The sequence below is a fragment of the Hylaeus anthracinus genome, unplaced genomic scaffold (assembly GCF_026225885.1).
Source record: "Hylaeus anthracinus isolate JK02 unplaced genomic scaffold, UHH_iyHylAnth1.0_haploid 12000, whole genome shotgun sequence".
Taxonomy (NCBI): domain Eukaryota; kingdom Metazoa; phylum Arthropoda; class Insecta; order Hymenoptera; family Colletidae; genus Hylaeus; species Hylaeus anthracinus.
Window position 1 is genome coordinate 3,586,744 of NW_026534347.1, and position 21,036 is coordinate 3,607,779.

A 21,036-nucleotide genomic window follows, 5' to 3' on the forward strand; every position below is an offset into this window, starting at 1 on the left:
GTATGCGAGATAAAGTAGGTGAAAGACTCTTACGACTATCCTAAATCAGATGTTAATTGCTCTGTACAAAGTAATATTTGTCACCTGTTCGTTATTTTTACTTCGCGCGAGAAATTACTATCAGCTAACTTGAACCGTCACTGTGAAACCGAGTCACCGTCGATAAAATCTTTTTTCCTAAAATAAGGAAGTGGCTCAACTCACCTCGCCTGCCTTCAAGGTCAGCTCCTTGGCAAGCTCAAAGTAATTCTTAATGTCCTGCTCGCTCGTCATTGTCACCGATTGCGAAGCTTTCGACCTGACGACTGAACGATCAAACGCGCGATCAACGTGCCGTGATATTCTTATCGTCGTGAGTGACGATACAGTAGCGCCCAAAGGACACAGACGGTTGAACCTAATCATTCAAGAAGACGTCTTATCTAAGATGCGGTATCGCACACGTAATAAATCGTTCGAGACCCGAGAAGGGGGTCCGTTTCGAGGGTTCGTTTCCCGACGAATTTGAAGTTCGCAGCACGATCGACGACGGCTTTCGTCTGAAGCTGCATCCCTTTCTGAATTGGTTAGGACCACGAGTGCGCTAGGATGGTTGTGAAAAGCTTAAAGTACGTTCAGCAAAATCAATAAAATACTCCATTTCGGCATAGAAAAATTTATTAAGTTAGAAAACATTTACGACTCTCATCGTTCGTCTGAAGAAGAAAAAAAAAAAACAGTTACAGTCGGCAAAGGTATCCGTTAGCGCGTTTCGCACAAAAAATTAGCACGATCAACACGGTTAATAGGTCACTGGCTGACACCTCTTTTAGCAGCGTAATCCGACTTCAGTTTGTTAGGTACTTCAACTTGCTTATTACCAATTGAAAAATACTGCTACATTGTTTGTATAATTACTGACGGTTTTGGGGCACTCCAATCGCGTACATTGTTGATCTACGAATCGATATTAATCGCAACTAATTGCTCACCGATCTATTAGATTCTGCTCGAGTAGGGAACCATTTACGGTGTAACAGTAAGGGGTGAGCAACGTGTCATTATTTCTTAATGATCACGCCTTGCTGCCGCTGCTAATTTTTTTTTGTTGTGTCTTAGCGTCTGCTTTCTTTATCAGCGCCGATAGCGCTTTGGCCAATTTGTAATTACCGGCTGCGATTACTCTTGGCAACATGAGGTTGAATTCACCACCTGAAATGAAGGAAGAATGCAAGCGTTATGCAACGAATGGTCAACTCATTTTCGCGACTTAATTATAAGGTTGTGCCGAGCAACGCGAACCATTTGTGTCTATCACGTCTCCGCCAGCTTCTTTGATGATAAGTACACCAGCGGCCACATCCCAAGGCCACAAATTGTCAGAGTGATAAGCTTCCGCTGCACCCATCGCCACGTAGCAAAGAGTCAGCGCTGCTGATCCCATTGTTCGTATTCCGTGAGCTACCGAAACGAAAGCCTCCAGTCTTCCAAGAATAGTATCCCTGACGTTCTCCATCGTCGCGTACGATGCCTCTAGACACAGTAACGAGTGCTCCAATTCTGAAAGCACGTCATTTTTGCAACGAGAGTGTCGTTAGAGTCCCGATTAGTGTCGCGTAAAAGTTCGAGCCTCGGAGGACACGAGGCTCGACTGATCCTGAGTTTCTTCTCCGATTCTTTTATTTTTAGAAGAGACGGAACGTCGAGAGAACTTTCTTAAAGCTGACTGACTTACTATCTGCTTGAGAGCTCTTGATGGGTTTTCCATTCAGGAAAGCTCCACGTCCCCTCCTAGCCGTGAACAACTGTTCCAATACTGGATTGTAAACGATACCAATTTCTATTTGCTTCTTCACCACCAACGCGATTGATATACAAGCGAAAGGGAATGAGTGAACGAAATTCGTGGTTCCATCGATGGGATCGATGATCCATGTCGGTTCATCTGTCAGATCTGGCAAATGGTTTGAGGACGATACGGTTTCTTCGCCAATAAATCTAAAAACCATGAATGTATAAGCATCAATTTCGGACGTTCAATTTTATTTTTATAATTAAATGTCTTTTTGTAATTGACAAGGAGTGTACGATTCACACTAATATTTAAACTAGAAAATTCGTTACTAATTTTATCAGTCTCTACTTTATCAGTTTGTATGGAAAGTTACACGAAGATATGATATTCGTGTTTACTTTTGATGCTTCTTGCGATTTTCTTTTTCCCTCGAGCGGGAAACGCCCAGGTGCGATGCACGCTCGACCGACTACCGAGAAATATGTTAAAACAATTAAAAACAGAGCGCAGAGGCGATAATTACGCTTGCCACTATAACCCAAAGGATTACAATTCGAACTTTGCTCGGATCGTGCACTCCTCTTATGAGAAACGCTTACTTATGCTTTGGAAATGCCTTCGCTATGCCGTCTATCAGAATCTCCTCTATTTTTTTATCGTACTGTGTCACTAAATCCCAGTCCCCAGCTTTGGTATCGATGTTCTTTGAGCCCTGAATGGCGTCCCGAATCACCTGAAAAAGGGTAAGTACTTTGTTAAACCAACTTCGTGTTGTTCCCAGTCTTTGTTTACCTACTCGATAAAATTAGAGGAAATAAAATATATTTATCCATTTTTATCTGCTCCTAAATGTCAAGAATAAGTCTCGTTAAGCTCGGTACTGATTATAGTACGCGCAACGTATGAAAGTATAATAAAAAATAAGTGACCTTCGAGTGAATGAAGTTTTAGATAAGTAGTTACATCATTCTTATTTCCTCACTTCCGCTTGCAATTATGTCACATTCGCGTTTGATATGATTTATTATTTCGTCGACTTTGTTGCCGCAGTAAGGCGAAAACAATGCATGACATCTCCCCTCTGTATAATCTTTACGCGTGCAATTTAATCGTTATAAAGTTTCAACAAATTGATTTGTTACCATGCAAATAAAAATGATTGAAGCGAACGATTTTTATAAAAATAAATACAAATGTTTTCGTTCGGGGGGTTGCGCCGTTTTGAAGTTCGGAGTTTTATCCTATTGCAAAGCTATCATATTTTTCCTACTAAATGTTTCTTACTTTAATTCTTCGATGACCACCTTAAATCAGGATTCTAAAAATTCATCCAGCATATAAGGATATACTTGCTAATCCCTTCGTAAAATAAAAAAAAAATAAATAAATAATATTCAATCAGATTCTATGCCTCGAAAAATCTTTAAAACTGTTCCAAAACGAATAATGTGTATAAGCAGGATCATTAGTACGACTGACGTTTTTAAAGAGCCGTGCCACTATGTAGGTATTATGCAGCAGCATACAGAATTGTCTAACGGTGATAAACGTGTCATACTTGTGTACAATTTGCATATGGTACACGATAGTTGTATCAGAATTTAGTAGAAACTTTTAGCATTTTCTGTAATTATCTTGAAACTTTTACAAAATCAATTTTAACGCGAATAATATTTAAAAACGAGTTGTCCCTTAAATAGAAATAGTTGTGCCTATCACGTCTCCGTCTTGTTAACAAATATTAACGCATACTTTACTTTGTTAACAACCGAATTAAACGAGTTATCGATCCGTAAAAGGAACTTAATTAAACACAGTACCTTTCCTGATTCAATGGTGAGCTTCAAAACGAAATCGTAGCAATAGTTAAGCTCCTCTTTGTTGGCCATGTTGGATGTCGTGTGTAAGTCAACGTCTGTCACTGTATTGTCAACTAGCTCGATTCAAAGTAACATCATCGTTCGCCAAAGCCCTGTTCTTATGCTACGATTGTCAACCCCCACTAGGACGTTGCGTTCACGCAGTCTAGCATCAGACATGTATTTCCGCGACTTCTTTTTCATGTACACTACATGTGATTATCAGTAACTGATTTCATGTAATAATCGGTTTACTGCGCAATTCGTACAACATTGCTCGCGGGACTCGTCCGAAGGGGTTGGGACTCGCTACTGGGAGTTTTAATTAGTGTATGGTAAACTTTCTGATATTGGAAATATTACAGTTTAACGCGATCAAAAGTCAGTCACACCCATGCACATTGCAAGATCTCTATATATAATAAGAAGTATTGGTATTAGTTATAGTAGGTGTAGTAGTAGTAAACCAATAAAAGCAATCTTTTAAATGTTATCGTATAATATGTAATCAATCTCGATCTGTTTGACCCTTGGACACTTTTGTACGAAAATTAACAAAAAACAAACGTCCCTGGCTTTATCCTTTCCTTGGCATTAAACGCCCCATAATAACACCCTTATTCATATTCCTTTCAGTCTCTGACAAAAAAATTCTAAATTCATGGAATATATAAATAAATCTTTCTGAGCACATTCCGTACATTTCTAAATTTCAGTAAGAACTGTTAGGAACCTATACCCTAAGTAATTAATGTAAGCTTTATTTCAGTTGCTCAGTTTGGCACCTGAATGTCTCGAACGGCAAATTGCCTGGCTCGATTAGCATACACTCGAGACACATTTCCGTTGGTTTCTTGTTAATGAAAAATACAATAGAGGGGAAAAAAGTAAGACTGTTAAAGTCCACAACATTGCTGAATCGAGTTGTTTCACGTCGCGGCTGCGTGTGCAGTTATGTCACACCTGGACCACGTGCATGACAGATGATCGTATTCGTTTTTATCTGTACAGACAAAATAATCTTTGACGGTACGTCACTGCGCTGGTCGCACACGGAACTGTAGTGACCATTATCACCGCGATATATGTACAAACATGTGTTACAATGAATTTCCTCGATTCAAGTTTACCAATGGTCGTTACAATTGTATCGCAGCTATCGAACACGGCCACGTTCTATGTTTGCATACGAAACACTCTTGTAAAAGTAGCATCTAGGAAAATAAACTGATCGAAACAACAATCGTAATCGATTGGACATTTATTACCTGTGTTGTATTTTTGCTCCAATTTTATGGTGAAATCGACGGAGGATTAAATATAATAAATTTAACTTTCTTTCGCTTTTTCAATTCAATTTCTAAGATAAGGTAAAGATTATTTTCTTCGCGCAAATCCCTTCATACAGGAGGCTCGTAATATCAATGTTTTCTTTGAGTCATTTACTTGGTAATGGATAAACTGTATCGTAATACTATTACAAAGTGACCGAACTTATGTACTCGGTTGGAATTGAACTCAAATTACATAACGCGTGGGAGCGAGTACATGTTTCAAAAATCTCTCACGTGGAAGTACACGTTTCGTGCGACGTTTTTTGAACAGGACTATATTTAATCTGTAAACAAGAAATAAATTGTGGACCATCAGCTTTATTTCCCTCGGTGATTTTGATGCAAAACTGCATCTATTGGTTGTTACCTTTGTAACATTAATATTCCGTAATTGACTTTTTTTTAAAGCAAAACAGTTGTACACGACAGCGACATAGAATCAATAGATTCGACACACCTGCCTGCCATTATCTTCCAGACTTCGTCTTTTTTATCTTCAATACTTCTTCTTCCTCTAATTACCGTACTTTTCCACACCAATTCGAAACATTTCCATAGGGTCACGGTCAAGAGATTATGCTGACTTCGTCGTCACAGTGAAATATTATACTTACTTAAAAATGTTTTGCCAATCCATGCACTTTGCTTAGAATCCTTGTCTGCTCGATAGCTCGAATCTTTCAACGTACACGTGCCTGCAAGTGGCGCTGATACATTCTCCAGACAGAGACGGACGAAGCTCTTATCTAAATAAAAATTGCGAGTAATAAATAAAAGATGGACAACCTTTTACTCGTTCCTAGACGAATGCAAGTTCTAAATTTAAATTATAGATACTTAAATTTGTATCTATAGACAATTATTGGAATTAAAAAAAAAAAAAAAAAAAAAAAAGAAACTTTTCTCCGTTGGTTGTTGTAGAATCAAAGTGGACCCGGTGGCCCATCCAATCAAAGTTCCAACAACCAACAAGGCCCCGGAGGACCCATGGTTCCTGGTCAGATGGGACCAAACGGACCTCAAGGAACGTCTCACATGATGCAGTCTGGTCCAAATCAAATGGGTAACAGCGGACCAGGACAAATGGGCACAGGTGGCCCTGGTCAGATGGGTCCAGGAGGTCCTGGTCAAATGGGTCCAGGAGGTCCTGGTCAGATGGGGCCAGGTGGTCCAGGACCTATTGGACCAAGTCACATGGGACAAGGAAGCGGTGGACCACCAGGTGGCCCTCACATGAGCCAAGGACCGTCGCAAATGGGCCCTGGAAGTGGTCCACCAGGCCCACAAATGGGTCCTGGCGGGCCAGCTAATTCCCAAATGGTCCCTGGAGGTCCTGGTGGTCACATGGGCGGGCCTCCAGGACAAGGTCACATGGGTGGAAGTGGCCCACAGGGACCAGGACACATGAGTTCGAGCGGACCACAAGGTCCAGGTCACATGAACACGAATGGACCACCAGGATCAGGCCACGTAAACACGAATGGTCCTCCAGGATCTGGACATATGAACACCAGCGGGCCTCCAGGATCGACGCACATAAACGCCAGTGGTCCCCCGGGACCAGGAAGTCACCTGAACAGTGGACCGCCCATTCCTAGCCATATGAACGCGAGTGGTCCACCAGGATCAGGGCACATGAGCGCCAGTGGGCCTGGAAGTCACATGGGACCTGGAGGTCCAGGACAGATGCCACCTGGGGGTCCTAATACGCATGGGATGCCACCCGGAGGTCCTAATCAAATGGGCCCTGGCGGTCCAAACCAGATGACATCCAGCGGTCAATCAGCAATGGGGCCTAGTCCTATGGGTCCCGTTGGTCCAACAGGGCAAATGGGTCACAACGGACCTTCGCAGATGGGCCCGAACGGTCCAGGTCAAATAAACATGGGAGGTCCCTCGTCGCAGATGGGAATGGGACCTGGAGGACCAGCTGGCCAGTTAGGCCCAGGAAGTGGTCCTGTAGGACAACTAGGACCGAATGGTCTCGGACAAATGGGATCAGGAAGTGGTTCTGGAGGACAGATGCCTCCTGGCAATGGGCCCGGAGGTCCCATAGGTCCTGGAAGCAGTCCTGGGGGACAAATGGGATCGAGTGGTGGACCAGGAGGACAAATGGGTCCTGGAAATGGCCCTGGTGGACAAATGGGACCGGGAGGTGGAAGTCAAATGGGTCCAGGAAATCCTTCTGGAAATCCGATGCCACCAGGTGGTGGACCTGGTGGACAGATGGGTCCTGGAAGCGGTCCTAGTGGACAAATGGGATCGGGAAATGTAAGTGGAGGACAAATAGGCCCTGGAAATGGTCCAAGCGGGCAAATGGGACCCAGTGGACCTGGAGGACAGATGGTTCCCAGTGGTCCTGGTGGACAAATGATGCCTGGTGGACCTGGAAGTCAAATGGGACCTGGCGGGCCTGCTAATCAAATAGGACCAAGTGGACCAAGCAGTCAGCTGAGTCATAGCGGGGCGAGTCAAATGGGACCGAACGGACCAACCGGACAGCCATCTTCAGGTCAAATGGGACCTGGTTCTCAAAATCAACAAATTATTCCTGGTGGTTCGACGCCAATGGGGCCTGGCGCATCCGTGAATCAAATGAGTCAAATTGGCCCCGGACAAATTGGCCCTACTGGCCCTGGAGGTCCTCCTGGTGCTGGCCAGGAAAACTTACACGCTCTGCAAAAAGCCATCGATTCTATGGAAGAGAAAGGACTTCAAGAAGATCCTCGCTACTCCCAATTACTCGCTTTAAGAGCTCGTCAAGGTAATATGGGAGAAAAACAAGCGTTTAGTTCGCAGCAATTACAACAGCTACGGTATGTTATACGTAATAATGCATTGGTTAATTTGTAATTATTTCAAGGAATATACATTACACATATAATCGTTTACAGCGTGCAGATAATGGCGTATCGGTTATTAGCGAGGAACCAACCGTTGACGCAACAACTAACGATTGCTCTTCAAAGTAAGCGTAACATTGAAATTTGTAATATACATTTTGTGTCGTAGGTGACTACTCTATCTTTTGTATTGCTTAATATTGTGCCGATATTTGTTGCTTACTTACCGATTTGTATTTTTATTTGCCTACTTTGCCTGTTCTAGTTTAAATCTCATTAATGCTGCTGTTTGTTAACTAATGAAATTTGTTTGCGTGTAAATGTAAAAATAAATTTTATTTGTATTAGTAGAAGGCATCCCAATCTCAAATTAAGACTATAAAAGATTGATTACTGGAATAAAATCGCTACCCTCTTATACCGTACGCATGCACGTTCATCTTAGTTGACTTTGCAACTGCCTACGATACTGCTCTTATAACTATTTAATAGCAGAATGTATAATCGATGTTTGATATGAACACAGTTTTCATTTCTAGCTACTTTGCATTTCGTTTTCAGAAATAATGTAGAATTGTACTATGGAAAAATACAAAAGTAGAGTAGGATGATCCGCGTTAAGGGTTTGATGTAAGATTAATGTAAATAGGTGGAGCACCTCCTCCTCCTCCAGGTATGGGACAACGTGCTCCTATAGATCCATCTCAAGGAACCACTGCCACCCCAGGTCCACAAATTTCTGGACCAAACGTAATCGGTCCCGCAGTTCCTCCGAGGCCAGGTTGTCAAACACCGCAACAGCAACAGCCTCCTCAACCAGGTGCCAAGACTAACAGAGTAACGAGCGTGGCGAAACCAGCTGGATTAGATCCGCTATTGATATTACAAGAACGTGAAAACAGGTGCTCACAGGACTTATCAAAGTAACTTAATCCGTTGGGATTGTCTTTATACTGTTTATACATATGAATATTGTACATCTTCAATTGCTTTTAAATAACTAGTACACATCTTGTTTGTTATGTGGTCTTAAGGAGGCAGTCCGGTAATTTTTGATAAAAATTTCTTCCTCTCTGTATTTTCTTAAAGATTCGAGTCTTAAACATATTACTCTGAAAAGATTGTGGGTAAAAAGAACGCGATAACAAGTGCTAGCTGGATTTGTCAAAATAGCCTAATCTATCGTGATTGCACTTTAAGTAACATCGATACAAGACAAAAATAATAATTTTTATCAAGTATGCAACTGATAAATGATAAAACATCTGAAAAAAATAATTCTTAAAATTTTATAAACAATGATAGCAGTACATCTTGCTTGGTATGTGATCTTGAGAAGGCACTCTGGTAATATCAGATTATAAATATTTTTACGAGGGAGCCCCCTTAATTGATTAAATGCAAGATGTCTGCTGATAATATGTAATTAAACTTGAATATGTAATAACAGGGTGGCAGCGCGTATAGCATTGCGCATGGAACAATTGAGCAATTTACCAACCAATATGCCAGAAGATCTTCGTGTCCAAGCACAGATCGAATTGCGAATGCTTAGAGTATTGAATTTCCAAAGGCAATTACGATCAGAGGTAATTACCAAAGAAACATTGTCGCTGCATTTATAATGAACACTTGCGTCAATTATTGATATACATACATTTGTTTATTGACAGATCTTAGCGTGCACTCGGAAGGACACTACATTAGAAACTGCGGTAAATGTAAAAGCCTATAAGCGTACGAAGAAACAAGGCCTTCGGGAAGCTAGAGCTACCGAAAAACTCGAAAAGCAACAGAAGTTGGAAGCAGAACGTAAACGCAGACAAAAACATCAAGTAAGTACATTAATAATTTTTAATATTGAAGTAATACGTACATCAACTATAAATATAATTTTTTTTTTTTTTGCAGGAATTCCTTAACTCTGTGCTTCAACATGGTAAAGATTTCAAGGAGTTCCATCGGAATAACGTGGCCAGGCTGGCCAGGCTTAACAAAGCAGTTCTCAATTATCATGCCAACGCGGAACGAGAACAGAAGAAGGAACAAGAACGAATCGAAAAGGAACGTATGCGACGTCTTATGGCAGAAGATGAAGAAGGATACAGAAAGTTGATCGATCAAAAGAAAGATAAGCGATTAGCTTTCCTGTTATCGCAGACTGATGAATACATTAGTAACCTGACCGAAATGGTTAAACAACATAAAATCGAACAAAAGAGAAAGCAAGTGGAGGAGCAAAAGCGCAAGAAAAAGAAGAAGAAGAAGAAGTTGCAAGATAGCGAGGGTGGTGAAGACGGTAACTCCAACGAAGACACTCGCGTAGGAGTAATCGAAATTGCTACCGGTCGCACGTTAACCGGTGAAGAAGCGCCATTGATGAGCCAACTTTCAGCATTTTTAGAATCTCACCCAGGTTGGGAACCGATCGAGTCAGAAAGCGAAGATGACGATGATGACGACGACGATGATAACGATGGCGACGACAAATGTGATAATAAAGAAAAGTCTGCGGGCGATTCGGAAGAAGAAAAGGTCAAGAAAACAATACACAAAGCGAAAGTGGAAGATGACGAGTATAAAACTGAAGAACAGACGTATTATAGTATCGCGCATACTGTTCATGAAGTAGTAACAGAGCAAGCGTCGATCATGGTTAATGGAAAATTGAAAGAATATCAAATAAAGGGCTTGGAGTGGTTAGTTTCATTATTTAATAATAATCTTAATGGTATACTTGCCGATGAAATGGGTCTTGGTAAAACTATCCAAACCATAGCGCTGGTGACTTACCTGATGGAGAAGAAGAAAGTCAATGGTCCATTCCTCATAATCGTGCCGTTGTCTACATTATCAAATTGGGTTTTGGAATTCGAGAAATGGGCTCCTAGTGTGGTGGTAGTGTCGTACAAAGGCTCGCCGGCCGGTAGAAGAGCTATTCAATCTCAAATGAGAGCCACTAAATTCAACGTTTTGCTTACTACGTACGAGTACGTCATTAAAGATAAAGGCGTCTTAGCCAAACTGCAGTGGAAGTACATGATCATCGACGAAGGTCATAGAATGAAGAACCATCACTGTAAACTAACGCAAGTGCTGAATACGCATTACTTAGCTCCTCACCGACTATTACTAACAGGAACACCGTTACAAAATAAATTACCCGAGTTGTGGGCGTTGCTAAACTTCCTACTTCCGTCGATATTCAAATCTTGCAGCACCTTCGAGCAGTGGTTCAACGCTCCATTCGCAACTACCGGTGAAAAGGTCGAACTGAACGAGGAAGAAACTATTCTTATTATTCGTCGGTTGCACAAAGTATTACGTCCTTTCCTATTGAGACGTCTGAAAAAAGAAGTCGAGTCGCAATTACCCGATAAAGTCGAATACATCATCAAGTGCGACATGTCCGGGTTACAGAAAGTTCTTTACAAACACATGCAGAGTAAGGGTGTACTTCTAACCGACGGTTCTGAAAAAGGAAAACAGGGTAAAGGAGGCGCCAAGGCCTTGATGAACACCATTGTGCAGTTAAGAAAGTTATGCAACCACCCATTCATGTTCCAAGCCATCGAAGAGAAGTATTGCGAGCATGTTGGCACGCAGGGCTCTGGCGTCATTACGGGACCTGATTTATATCGTGCATCTGGTAAATTTGAACTGTTGGACCGGATTCTTCCGAAATTGAAAGCAACTAATCACAGAGTACTATTATTCTGTCAAATGACACAGCTGATGACGATCATGGAAGACTATCTGAGTTGGAGAGGATTTATGTATTTGCGATTAGATGGTACAACAAAGGCTGAGGACAGAGGAGACTTATTAAAGAAGTTCAACGATCCAGGTTCTGAGTACTTCTTGTTCTTGTTGTCGACGCGTGCTGGTGGTCTCGGTTTGAATCTCCAAGCCGCGGATACCGTAATTATCTTCGATTCCGACTGGAATCCTCACCAGGACTTGCAAGCTCAAGACAGAGCACACAGAATCGGTCAAAAGAACGAAGTACGCGTGCTTAGACTGATGACGGTCAATTCGGTGGAAGAAAGAATATTGGCAGCGGCCAGGTACAAATTGAACATGGACGAAAAGGTTATACAAGCGGGAATGTTCGATCAGAAGTCCACTGGTTCGGAGCGACAACAATTTTTGCAAAGCATCTTGCATCAAGATGATGCTGAAGATGAAGAAGAAAACGAAGTACCGGACGACGAAACGGTAAATCAAATGATTGCTCGAACCGAGGGCGAATTCGAGACATTCCAAAAATTAGACTTGGAACGAAGAAGAGAAGAGGCAAAGTTAGGTCCGAACAGAAAGTCTCGATTGCTAGAGGAAGCTGAGTTGCCCGATTGGTTGGTGAAAGATGATGATGAGGTTGAAAGATGGACCTACGAAGAAGACGAAGATAGGTTCCTTGGACGAGGTTCGAGGCAACGAAAAGAAGTCGATTATACGGATAGCTTAACGGAGAAGGAGTGGCTGAAAGCGATCGACGACGATGGTGCTGAGTATGAAGAGGAGGAGGAAGACGACAAGAAGAAGAAGAAAACACGAAAACGAAAAAAGAAGGGTGAAGAAGACGACGAACCTATACCAAAGAAACGGAGAGGCGGTGGATCCTCGATTGATCCGAAAATGAAACGGGCTATGAAGAAATTGCTTATGGTAGTTGTTAATTACACCGACAGCTCGGATGGTAGACTACTTAGCGAACCATTTATGAAATTACCATCTAGGAGAGAATTGCCAGATTATTATGAAATTATTAAGAAGCCACTAACCATCAATAAATTGCTTCAAAAAATTGAAGAGGGAAAGGCAAGTATACATTCATTTTCCATGCGTCTTTATTTATTAATTATAGTTATATTCGTACTAATCGATTTATTTCTTTAGTACGCCGATTTCGATGATCTCGAGAAAGATTTCATGCAGCTCTGCAAGAATGCGCAAATTTATAATGAAGAAGCTTCTCTGATACACGAAGACTCTATCGTCTTACAATCCGTGTTCACAAATGCGCGTCAACGTATCGAAGAGGAGGGTAATAATTCAGACATTGATGATAAAGGTACTTTTTATTATTACGATTTATCACGATGAAATAAAAGATTATAAATAATTTGACGTGGATATGATTGTTTCAAGGTGATGGTGAAGAAGGGTCTGATGCTGATTCTAGTGTAAGAATGAAAATTAAATTGAAAGGAAAGAAGGGCGAAGGCAGAGGAGGTCGAAGGAAGAGAGTTACAAAGAAATATATATCCGATGACGACGACGACGCCGATGACAACTGAGACTTGTGATCTTTTAGCATACACGAGACAGTAGATGGCTAAGATTCCTGTAACCAACTGTCTCAGATTGAATTACTATCCATGTGCACAATTGTTATTATATAGTTAAACTATATGAAATTATGCAAGGAAGCGATTGAACAACTTGATTATAGTATGAAGGTACTATTACCGATCAGGTTGGAAATCCAAGAGATCTGGTCGCTTCTGACAATTGAACCTTTGAAGTCTACGTTAAATCCAGTACTGTAGATTTGATACGAAGCGCCATGAACTATAATCGGTCACAGATCATTATTTCTTATTTAAAACGGGCGTACGTGCCACTATGTACAGTAACATTTAGTGTTAAATAACAGTATGTAATTTTATTTTAATTTTAAAGCGGGTATACCAAGATCTAACCATGTATTACATTTGGACAAGGTATATATATTCGAAGATAAAATTGATGGAAGCAGCATACTCCATTTTGTGGAGGATATATAAAAAGATGATAGTAAAGTACTGAACAATTTGAAAGATTTTGTATTTTCAATGGTGTTAAGATATCGAACATTTGTTTAACATAATTTCATACCTTTAACCTTGTTGCTAATGCTATATCTGACTGACAATTTAATCAGTGAAGATATATAGATGTGTGTATGTACAGAAAATGTTGATTTTTAAAGTTCAACATTTGATCGATACACATATATTAGAACAAATTAGAAACGTATATTAATAATTTTTTTGTGCGATTTAAACATTGTTTGCTGCTTTCCGTTGTTTGCGTATATAGGTAGCAAGTGCGACGAAAATCGACAACTTGCTCCTTAAACATAAGTTAGCAACCAGCAGGAAAACCTTTGTCTAAATTTCCATATCGTGAAAATGATTATTTCTTTAATATTGTATTGCCACTTGACCTTATGTATAAGTGAATAAATCTTAAAAAATGTCCAAAAAGATCAGTGTACAAAATTTATTTCCTTCCAAACAAATGCATAAATAAATATAATATCTATTAATCCTGATCACCGAATTAATTCATGTAGAATTTTACTTATTGAAAATGCGTAAACAAATCTGTAGACTAAGAAATTACTCTTCATGATTGCATAATTCAAATTTCGCGCGTTTTTACAGTCAACCCCAAAGCCATCTAGCGGTGAGAGGGTCGAACTAATTTTCGGAGTTTGGTCAGCGCCTCTATCGGGAAAACGCTCAAGTTTGTCCTCGATAGTTCCTTCTGTTGCTGCTAGATGGCGCCATTTCTGCTGTTTTTTTTACCGACAGGATGGTAATGTATCGACGTGTCGGTAAAAAAAACCGCGGAAATGGCGCCATCTAGCAGCAACAGAAGGAACTATTGAGGACAAACTTGAGCGTTTTCCCGATAGAGGCGCTGACCAAACTCCGAATAATAGTTCGACCCTCTCGTCACTAGATGGCTTTGGGGTTGACTGTAAACACGCGCGAAATTTGAATTGGTTATGTAATCATTAAGAGTAATTTCTTAGTTTCAAGATGTGTTTATGCATTTCCAATAATTTAAAGCACGCAGCATTAATAAATAAATTGTAACAATATTTCTTATTATCATGTGCGTATTAAACAGCACAAGTAAACGCAAATACATAGGGTTTATTCGACAGAAAGAACTACAAACACAAGATACAAATCTAAAGAACATTTACAAATACAAATAAAGGGAAAAGACACAAACAGGACGCAGAGGATAAAACAAGTCATAAAATGTTGTCACAGGAGATCGTAAATTGCAAACACCAGAACACAAAGGAGCACACGATACCATAGACCAGAGGCAACACACTCTCCCTGGAGAAAATCGAAAACTCATCCTGCAGCTTCTTCTTCTCCACTTGCAAACTTTTCTCACGAAACCTAGATATCAAACCATTTGGGATCTTCTGAACGCAGTATATTTGATTAACTTTTGCCCCTTCTGTTTCGTGGATGAGGAACTCCACCAAGGACTTCACGTCCTTCAACAGAACGCTGCTCGATGATTCGACCACGTCAAGTACATTCCCATCGATCGAAGCATTTACAGTTGGCGTGGAAGTGGCCTTAAAAATTGCTTCGTCAGATTTACTGTCGCGTTCAATTGAGTTTTCACTCGAAGATAAGACAACTTCCGGTTTCTTCAAAACCTCGATAGGCTCGATGTCGTGGTCACTATCAAAACGGTCACAGCTTTTTGTTATAACGATATCGACGTTACTTTTGTACAGGGTTTTTAACAATTCCTTGCAACTTTCCACGTTTTCCTTTTCTGTTTTCTTGAGTTCGGTCTGATTTTTGAGTTTCTTCAGCTTGCCTTCCAAACTCTGCTTGTAAATGCCTATAGCTTTGTACACGTTTTGGGCTCGAATCGCAGCTATTTGCAAAGCAGCTATCGTTTCGCTAGAAAGTACTTTGAGAAGAGATTTATTCGATTCTTTGTCCTCTGTTTCATTCGAATTTAAACATTCAGAAGACAAATCCAAGGAGGACGTTGACGCGTCCAATTCGCAATGCATCGAGAACTCGTCCTGACACTGCATCTCATTTAACAATCGTTTCAACTGGTGATCATCCTTACCAATCGTTCTTCCGACACGTTTATCATCGCGTACCTTGACTGTTATCAAGGGTGAATTGAAGTTATGACGATCTTCTTCCGGGTTCTTTGGAAAATTGACTTCCGTTGCCACCGATTTCGAAACGTATGAAACTTTGATAGTTTCCGTGAAATTGTTGCTCTTAGGAGGAGAGTCTGTCATAGAAGAAATGTTTCTAAAGTTTTTGAATTTTTTAGGTGTCTTTTCGTGACACTCGCTGACCACGTGCTTAACTGAAGTAATTTCCGTTTGTGTTTCCATCTCCTGATGTTTCTTCGAAATGATCTCCTCAGGAATAGTTTGCAAGCTTTTGCTTGTAGTCCATTGGTAACTAGTCTGAGAAGACGCGTCGCTGATATTCCTCTCTGTACATGTTTCAGCATCGAGTTTTTTCGTAATAAATTCATTCGAAATCTTACCAATTACCTTTTGTTTACCTGTGAGGCTAAAATCTTCTTTCTTGCTCTCAGTGACTTTCTCCAACATTGTCACTGAACTGTCTGTAACATCTGGAACAGTGGCATCAATAGAGCTGACAGACTTCCTTGAACATTTACGTGTCTTCTGTCTGTCTTTCAGACGCTGTTCAGCTCTGTTCACCAAGTCTACGTCAACACCCTGACTGCAAAGAAATTCTTTCAGTATGGTCAACGACAGTGAATGAGGATTCGTTCTTGATTTCTCTTCTGTAACAGGCGATAAGCTGAACTTTTCTTCTTTTGTGGGCGATGGACACTTGGTCTTTTCTTTTCTAGCTGCCGATGGTTTGAGTGTTTCTACTCCGACGACAGGTAGATCCTTGAATGTTTCTTCTTCGACAACTGACGCATTCTTAGACTTCTCTTTATCAATCAGATCCTTAGATTTTTCTTTGTTACACTCTTGTGGATCGTCGATGCGATCAATGAAAGATACCTGTAAGTTGGCGTGCCTTCTGGACTTCTCTTCCTTCTGTTCCAAATTCGACGTGGACGAAAAAATAGAGTTGAAGGACGTCTGGCAGCACTTTGAAGATTCAACTGCAGTTGCACAGTCTGAGCTCGAGCTGAAGTCCGCCATGCAGCTTGCACTTGCTATGGAAATGAAACTGGAATACGGAGGGGATTTTTTTAGATCGACACCTACTCTAACATCCTTGACATCTTCTTTGTCATTTACAATGGGAAGTGGAGCAAAATCATGGGTCACAGAAGCTTCTGGAAGCTTTCTTATTAAATGATCGTTCTTATGAAGGATGGAGTCGACATCCCTCGTAGGCACTTCCTCGTGAATTTTATTTTCTTCCTTGACACCTGTTGGCTCCTTTAAACGATGAGAATTTGTTTCAGCTCGAATACGATAACAGTCCACTACGTTTTGAGCATTCTTGTCCCCTGTTTTCTCTATTGGCGTGGATTTTATAATATCCTCCAGTACCTGAAGAACTCTTGATTCCTTCGAGCTCTTCTGTCGACCCATCTTCTCCCACGACGACGTCTTCTCGCATTTCTTCGAGCATGCAGACTCTGAATGATGCAGAGTTTCGTTGTAGCCTTTCGACCAGGCTCTCAGAATTCCTGGTCTTAGTTTCAGTCTGGGGCTGGTCTTCAAACTTGTGTTGCTCCTCTTGCTAGAGACCTTGGAACCGTCTGGTTCCAGATTGCACACCATATCCTTCATCGAATACGTTTCTTGGGACACCCTTTTCCTGGATTCGCTCGCAACTCGTCTCTGTCTCGACTCTCTGAAAATAAAATTTGGAAAACGAAGCACGATGAATTTATTCTTAGTAAAACGTTGCTTTGAAAAAGAAGCCAACTGTTATTGGAGATTTGATAAACTTGAATCCTTAATTATTGTTTTCTTTGAACTATGAGTACGATACATGAGCTTTTCCACGCCTATTAATATCGCAACTTACATAAAATTGTTGCACATCTTCGTCGTACGCTTGCCGTTATCGTCTACAGTTTTCTGAACGTTCAGCAAGTTCTTCTTGGATACGATACGGTCCAACGAATCTCCACGTTTGTTAGCAGGCATTCTGCGTGAGAATTTTCGTCGATTATTTAAAAAAATGCATCAGAAGAAGAAGTAGAAGAGAACTTTATACTCTCACTTTATATTTTCGTTTGGTTGATTGGTCTTCTCCTTGGTGTGACAGAATGGGCGATATTTTTGCATCATCGTCGTTGCGCTACTCGACGATGGAAGTTTCACCGATCCACCAGGTCTCCAAACTGGCTGGGGATTGCTAGATGCACGGTGCTTCTGTCGTGAGATTGGCTGCTTCGATTGATTGAAATTTGCGCTCAACGTTGGCTTCTTCGCCAGTTTTCCCTTATCGTTCGTCCTCTTCTCGACGATTTTGCTTTGAACGGCTTCTAAATATAAGACAGGTCAAAGATCTTTCTATTGTTACATTCTCATTTTTTCCATTCACTTTATTTCTCACGTTCTTTATTTTTCAAATATTTATTTTCTTCCTTGCACTGTCAACGAGACAATGAGATGCTTTAAAAATGAAAAGTAGCTTCTTTTTATCACCTTGGGGTGCCAACTTGGTCTCTCGACTTCTGGGAGTAATCACCTGTTTCATAGACGTCTTGGATTTTGATTGTATCACCTGATTATTCGAATTTAAGACAGACATCTGCGTTTCGATGGAACTCTCTTTCTTCATAAGGTTTACCTTGGTGATTTTTGGTGGGACTCCATGCTTCTGTCTGAAACACCAACTTCGTTGTGTAAAATTAACCCACTATTTAAATACATGAGGATTATTTACTATTTACGATAAGCATTAATTGTTACAACAATTACTTTCTATCATTAGCAACCATATTCGTCGGCCTACGATTCGTTGAATTGTATTGTCGAGGATTTGGCACATTCTCCTTCTCTTCGTTCACAGCTATCACTCGTTCGATTGAGCTGAAGATGGATCCTATCACGCAGCCTATCTCGCGTGTCCAGCGGTCCCAGAACGTAGCGTCATCGTTCAGAATCCTTCTCTGAATAAATTAGAAGTATTTTGTACATTCACTGAAAGATGAAAATGCTGAGCGTATATTAAGGCTTACTTCTTCATTTGCACTCTTTTCCCAAAGTAACTCTGGTTGCATGTGCTCTAGGCGACATTCTGCAAGTGAAAAGGATTCGTTATACTCAGAATATGAATAATTATTTGGTCCAGGAAAATGTTTTTCACCGTGTTGTTCGATGACGAGTTTATTTTTGTTCACAGCGTTCACCAACTGGACGACATACTGTGAAAAAAGTTCTGTGATCTCCGATTCAGCTTTGAAACTGTCGTTCGCACCGTAAATATAATTCCTGCACCTGTTGAGAACAGCTTTTAAATTCGTTGAATGTTCAGTTTATGTTAATTTATTTTTTTGGTCAAACTTTCCAGAAAAAGAAGGTCAAAACTAAAAAGAGTCATTCTCAAGTGTACCTTTGAATGGTACTGTTTAACAGTCGCAACGTCATCTTCGAGCAAATAGAACCGACAGAAACGTCGCCATGTTGTTTCGTCCTGATGGACTCCATCCTTTCCCAATCGCTGGACAGCTGCTCGTAGATTTTCGTAAGAAGTTTGCATATCTTTGCATCCCCGTAATTAACATTCGATTGTTCCACGTTAAGAGACTTAAAATCTTCGACTAACAACTTCGCCATTTTCTTTTCAGGATCCCCCGTCAACGTTGTATCGATTTTACTCTTCTTGGGTAGGATCTCATCGGAGCTGACATCGCTTTTCTCTGGTTTACGCTTCTCGATAATTACCTTTATGCTCTTCTCATTGTTTCTGTCGGAATTCATTGTACTGAATTCATTTGAATTAATCGCTGTGTTTTTCATCGAAGAATCAGATCCCTTTTCTTCCATATCGTTCACTGTACTTTCCACCGACGACATATTCTTGGTATCCATGTGTCTTCTTACTGAATTTGATGTGCTTTCTTTTACTTTTGTAGTCTCTATTGGCGATATATTTACAGTTCTTCCTTCAGAGCTCAGTCTTCTTTCTTTTACATCAATCACTGCAAGTGAAGACATGTCCGCATCTACGTTCCTTCTTTCAGACTTAAGCCTCTTTTCTTTTACCTCTACCATCGTACTCTTCGTCGATAGCAAACTATCTACGTTCATCATTCTTTTCTCAGTCGGTTTCTTGTCTCTCGTATCGATAACTGCATTCTCCATCGACGAGAAATCGGTTCCTAAGTGTTCGTAGCCGCTAGAATTGTTCAAGTCGAGCATCCATTTCGAAATTCCGCTTTTGCTCGAGTTCACAGAGTTTCCATCGTGCGTGGCACTGTTGAACGTACTCGATCCTACCTTGGAGAAAACGTCCTCTCCCAGGATAGAGGATTTCGACGATTCGTTGTCCTCTTTAGGAAAGGACCTCATCGAGCTTCCCTTTCGACTTGCGTCAGAGAATCGTCTATTGAAACCCAAATCCTTATTACAAGAATAGATCTCCACCAGTTCGAAAGGACAACTGAAGAGAGCGTCTCCGATGGGTCTGTCTTCGATTTTGCGTGCGCTGTGGGAAGATAAATAGCTACCTTGCTTCTTGGACGAATAAGGGCTCTTCGAGGGTGTCGAGAAGTCAGGAGCCTTCGATGTAAGGCGCTCCTCGACGTTATCTTTAGAAACTTCATTTCTTCGTCTCGGAGAATATTGGCACGGCGATTGAGGCAAATTATTCTTTATGTCCTTTCTGTTCATGGTCGATTTGGAATGCATTGTCACCACAGTGGTACCTGAAGAGGTGTTCCCTCCTTGCAGATCAGAGATGCTCCTCGTCTTCATCGTGATGCTTATCTGTGCTTCGTCCCTCGAAAGATTCTGAATGCGCCTAATCGACGCTGAAGAGTTCTCATTTTTCCTTTGAACTCCGTTTACCTTCGAAAACTCCTGAAGAGGTTTTACCTCGGGCTGCAAAGATCCGTCGTAAAGTTGATCTGCATCGAACGTTGCGAGCATTGTCACGATAATGTTGCAAGATTGCAAGGGGATAGAGTCAGGGAACAATTATAAACTGTTTCTTACAGAGAATATAATTTTGGTAGGGTTAAGAGAAATTTGGAAACGCCATCATTGAGTGCGTATTCAGATGTTCTTCGTGGTTCTCCTCGGTTCTCCTCGGTTCTCCTTGGTTTGCCAAGTTCGCGTGACACGAAACATTCTTTTATTTCGTTTCTGGAAACGATATTCTCAACCAAAACATGTTTCGGACAGGTTACGAGCGCGCAGCAGTTTTCTGAAAGATAAAAGGGGATCCAAGGATTACTTCTGGAACTGGCGAGGGTGTTCGAGGGGTTCCCAA

General features: G+C 41.0%; 3 protein-coding genes across 5 annotated transcripts in view; 1 reads left to right on the plus strand and 2 right to left on the minus strand.

Annotated features, from left to right (window-relative positions):
* Positions 1-490, minus strand: part of LOC128890341 (uncharacterized) — a 2,746-nt gene extending 2,256 nt beyond the window's left edge. The window contains exon 1 of the mRNA XM_054148752.1: positions 205-490. Coding sequence (XP_054004727.1) covers positions 205-405 — 201 coding nt within the window. The 5' untranslated portion in view covers positions 406-490. The remainder of the gene's footprint in view (positions 1-204) is intronic.
* LOC128890335 (ATP-dependent helicase brm) overlaps positions 1-14,061 on the plus strand; it is a 25,709-nt gene extending 11,648 nt beyond the window's left edge. The window contains exons 3-10 of one of the 3 annotated variants that reach the window (XM_054148734.1): positions 5,889-7,783; positions 7,862-7,935; positions 8,460-8,733; positions 9,261-9,399; positions 9,484-9,645; positions 9,722-12,631; positions 12,710-12,884; positions 12,962-14,061. In XM_054148734.1, coding sequence (XP_054004709.1) covers positions 5,889-7,783; positions 7,862-7,935; positions 8,460-8,733; positions 9,261-9,399; positions 9,484-9,645; positions 9,722-12,631; positions 12,710-12,884; positions 12,962-13,110 — 5,778 coding nt within the window. In that variant the 3' untranslated portion in view covers positions 13,111-14,061. The remainder of the gene's footprint in view (positions 1-5,888; positions 7,784-7,861; positions 7,936-8,459; positions 8,734-9,260; positions 9,400-9,483; positions 9,646-9,721; positions 12,632-12,709; positions 12,885-12,961) is intronic. The other 2 variants (XM_054148736.1, XM_054148735.1) reach the window with 2 other exon arrangements.
* Positions 640-3,748, minus strand: LOC128890342 (inositol monophosphatase 1-like). The gene is made up of 5 exons (XM_054148753.1): positions 3,595-3,748; positions 2,374-2,507; positions 1,715-1,977; positions 1,282-1,539; positions 640-1,191 (listed from the first exon to the last, which is right to left on the minus strand). The coding sequence occupies exons 1-5, from the start codon at positions 3,661-3,663 to the stop codon at positions 1,055-1,057; spliced, it is 861 nt and encodes a 286-aa protein (XP_054004728.1). The 5' UTR covers positions 3,664-3,748; the 3' UTR covers positions 640-1,054.
* Positions 14,062-21,036: the final 6,975 nt, after the last annotated feature.

Excerpts from the sequence above, each read along its gene's own strand:
- LOC128890342 (XM_054148753.1), bottom strand. The coding sequence starts at position 3,663 with ATGGCCAACAAAGAGGAGCTTAACTATTGCTACGATTTCGTTTTGAAG. Across the intron at positions 1,978-2,373 it reads AAGGCATTTCCAAAGCATAA|ATTTATTGGCGAAGAAACCG; the intron begins GTAAGCGTTTCT and ends CATGGTTTTTAG. Across the intron at positions 1,540-1,714 it reads CAAGAGCTCTCAAGCAGATA|AATTGGAGCACTCGTTACTG; the intron begins GTAAGTCAGTCA and ends ACGTGCTTTCAG.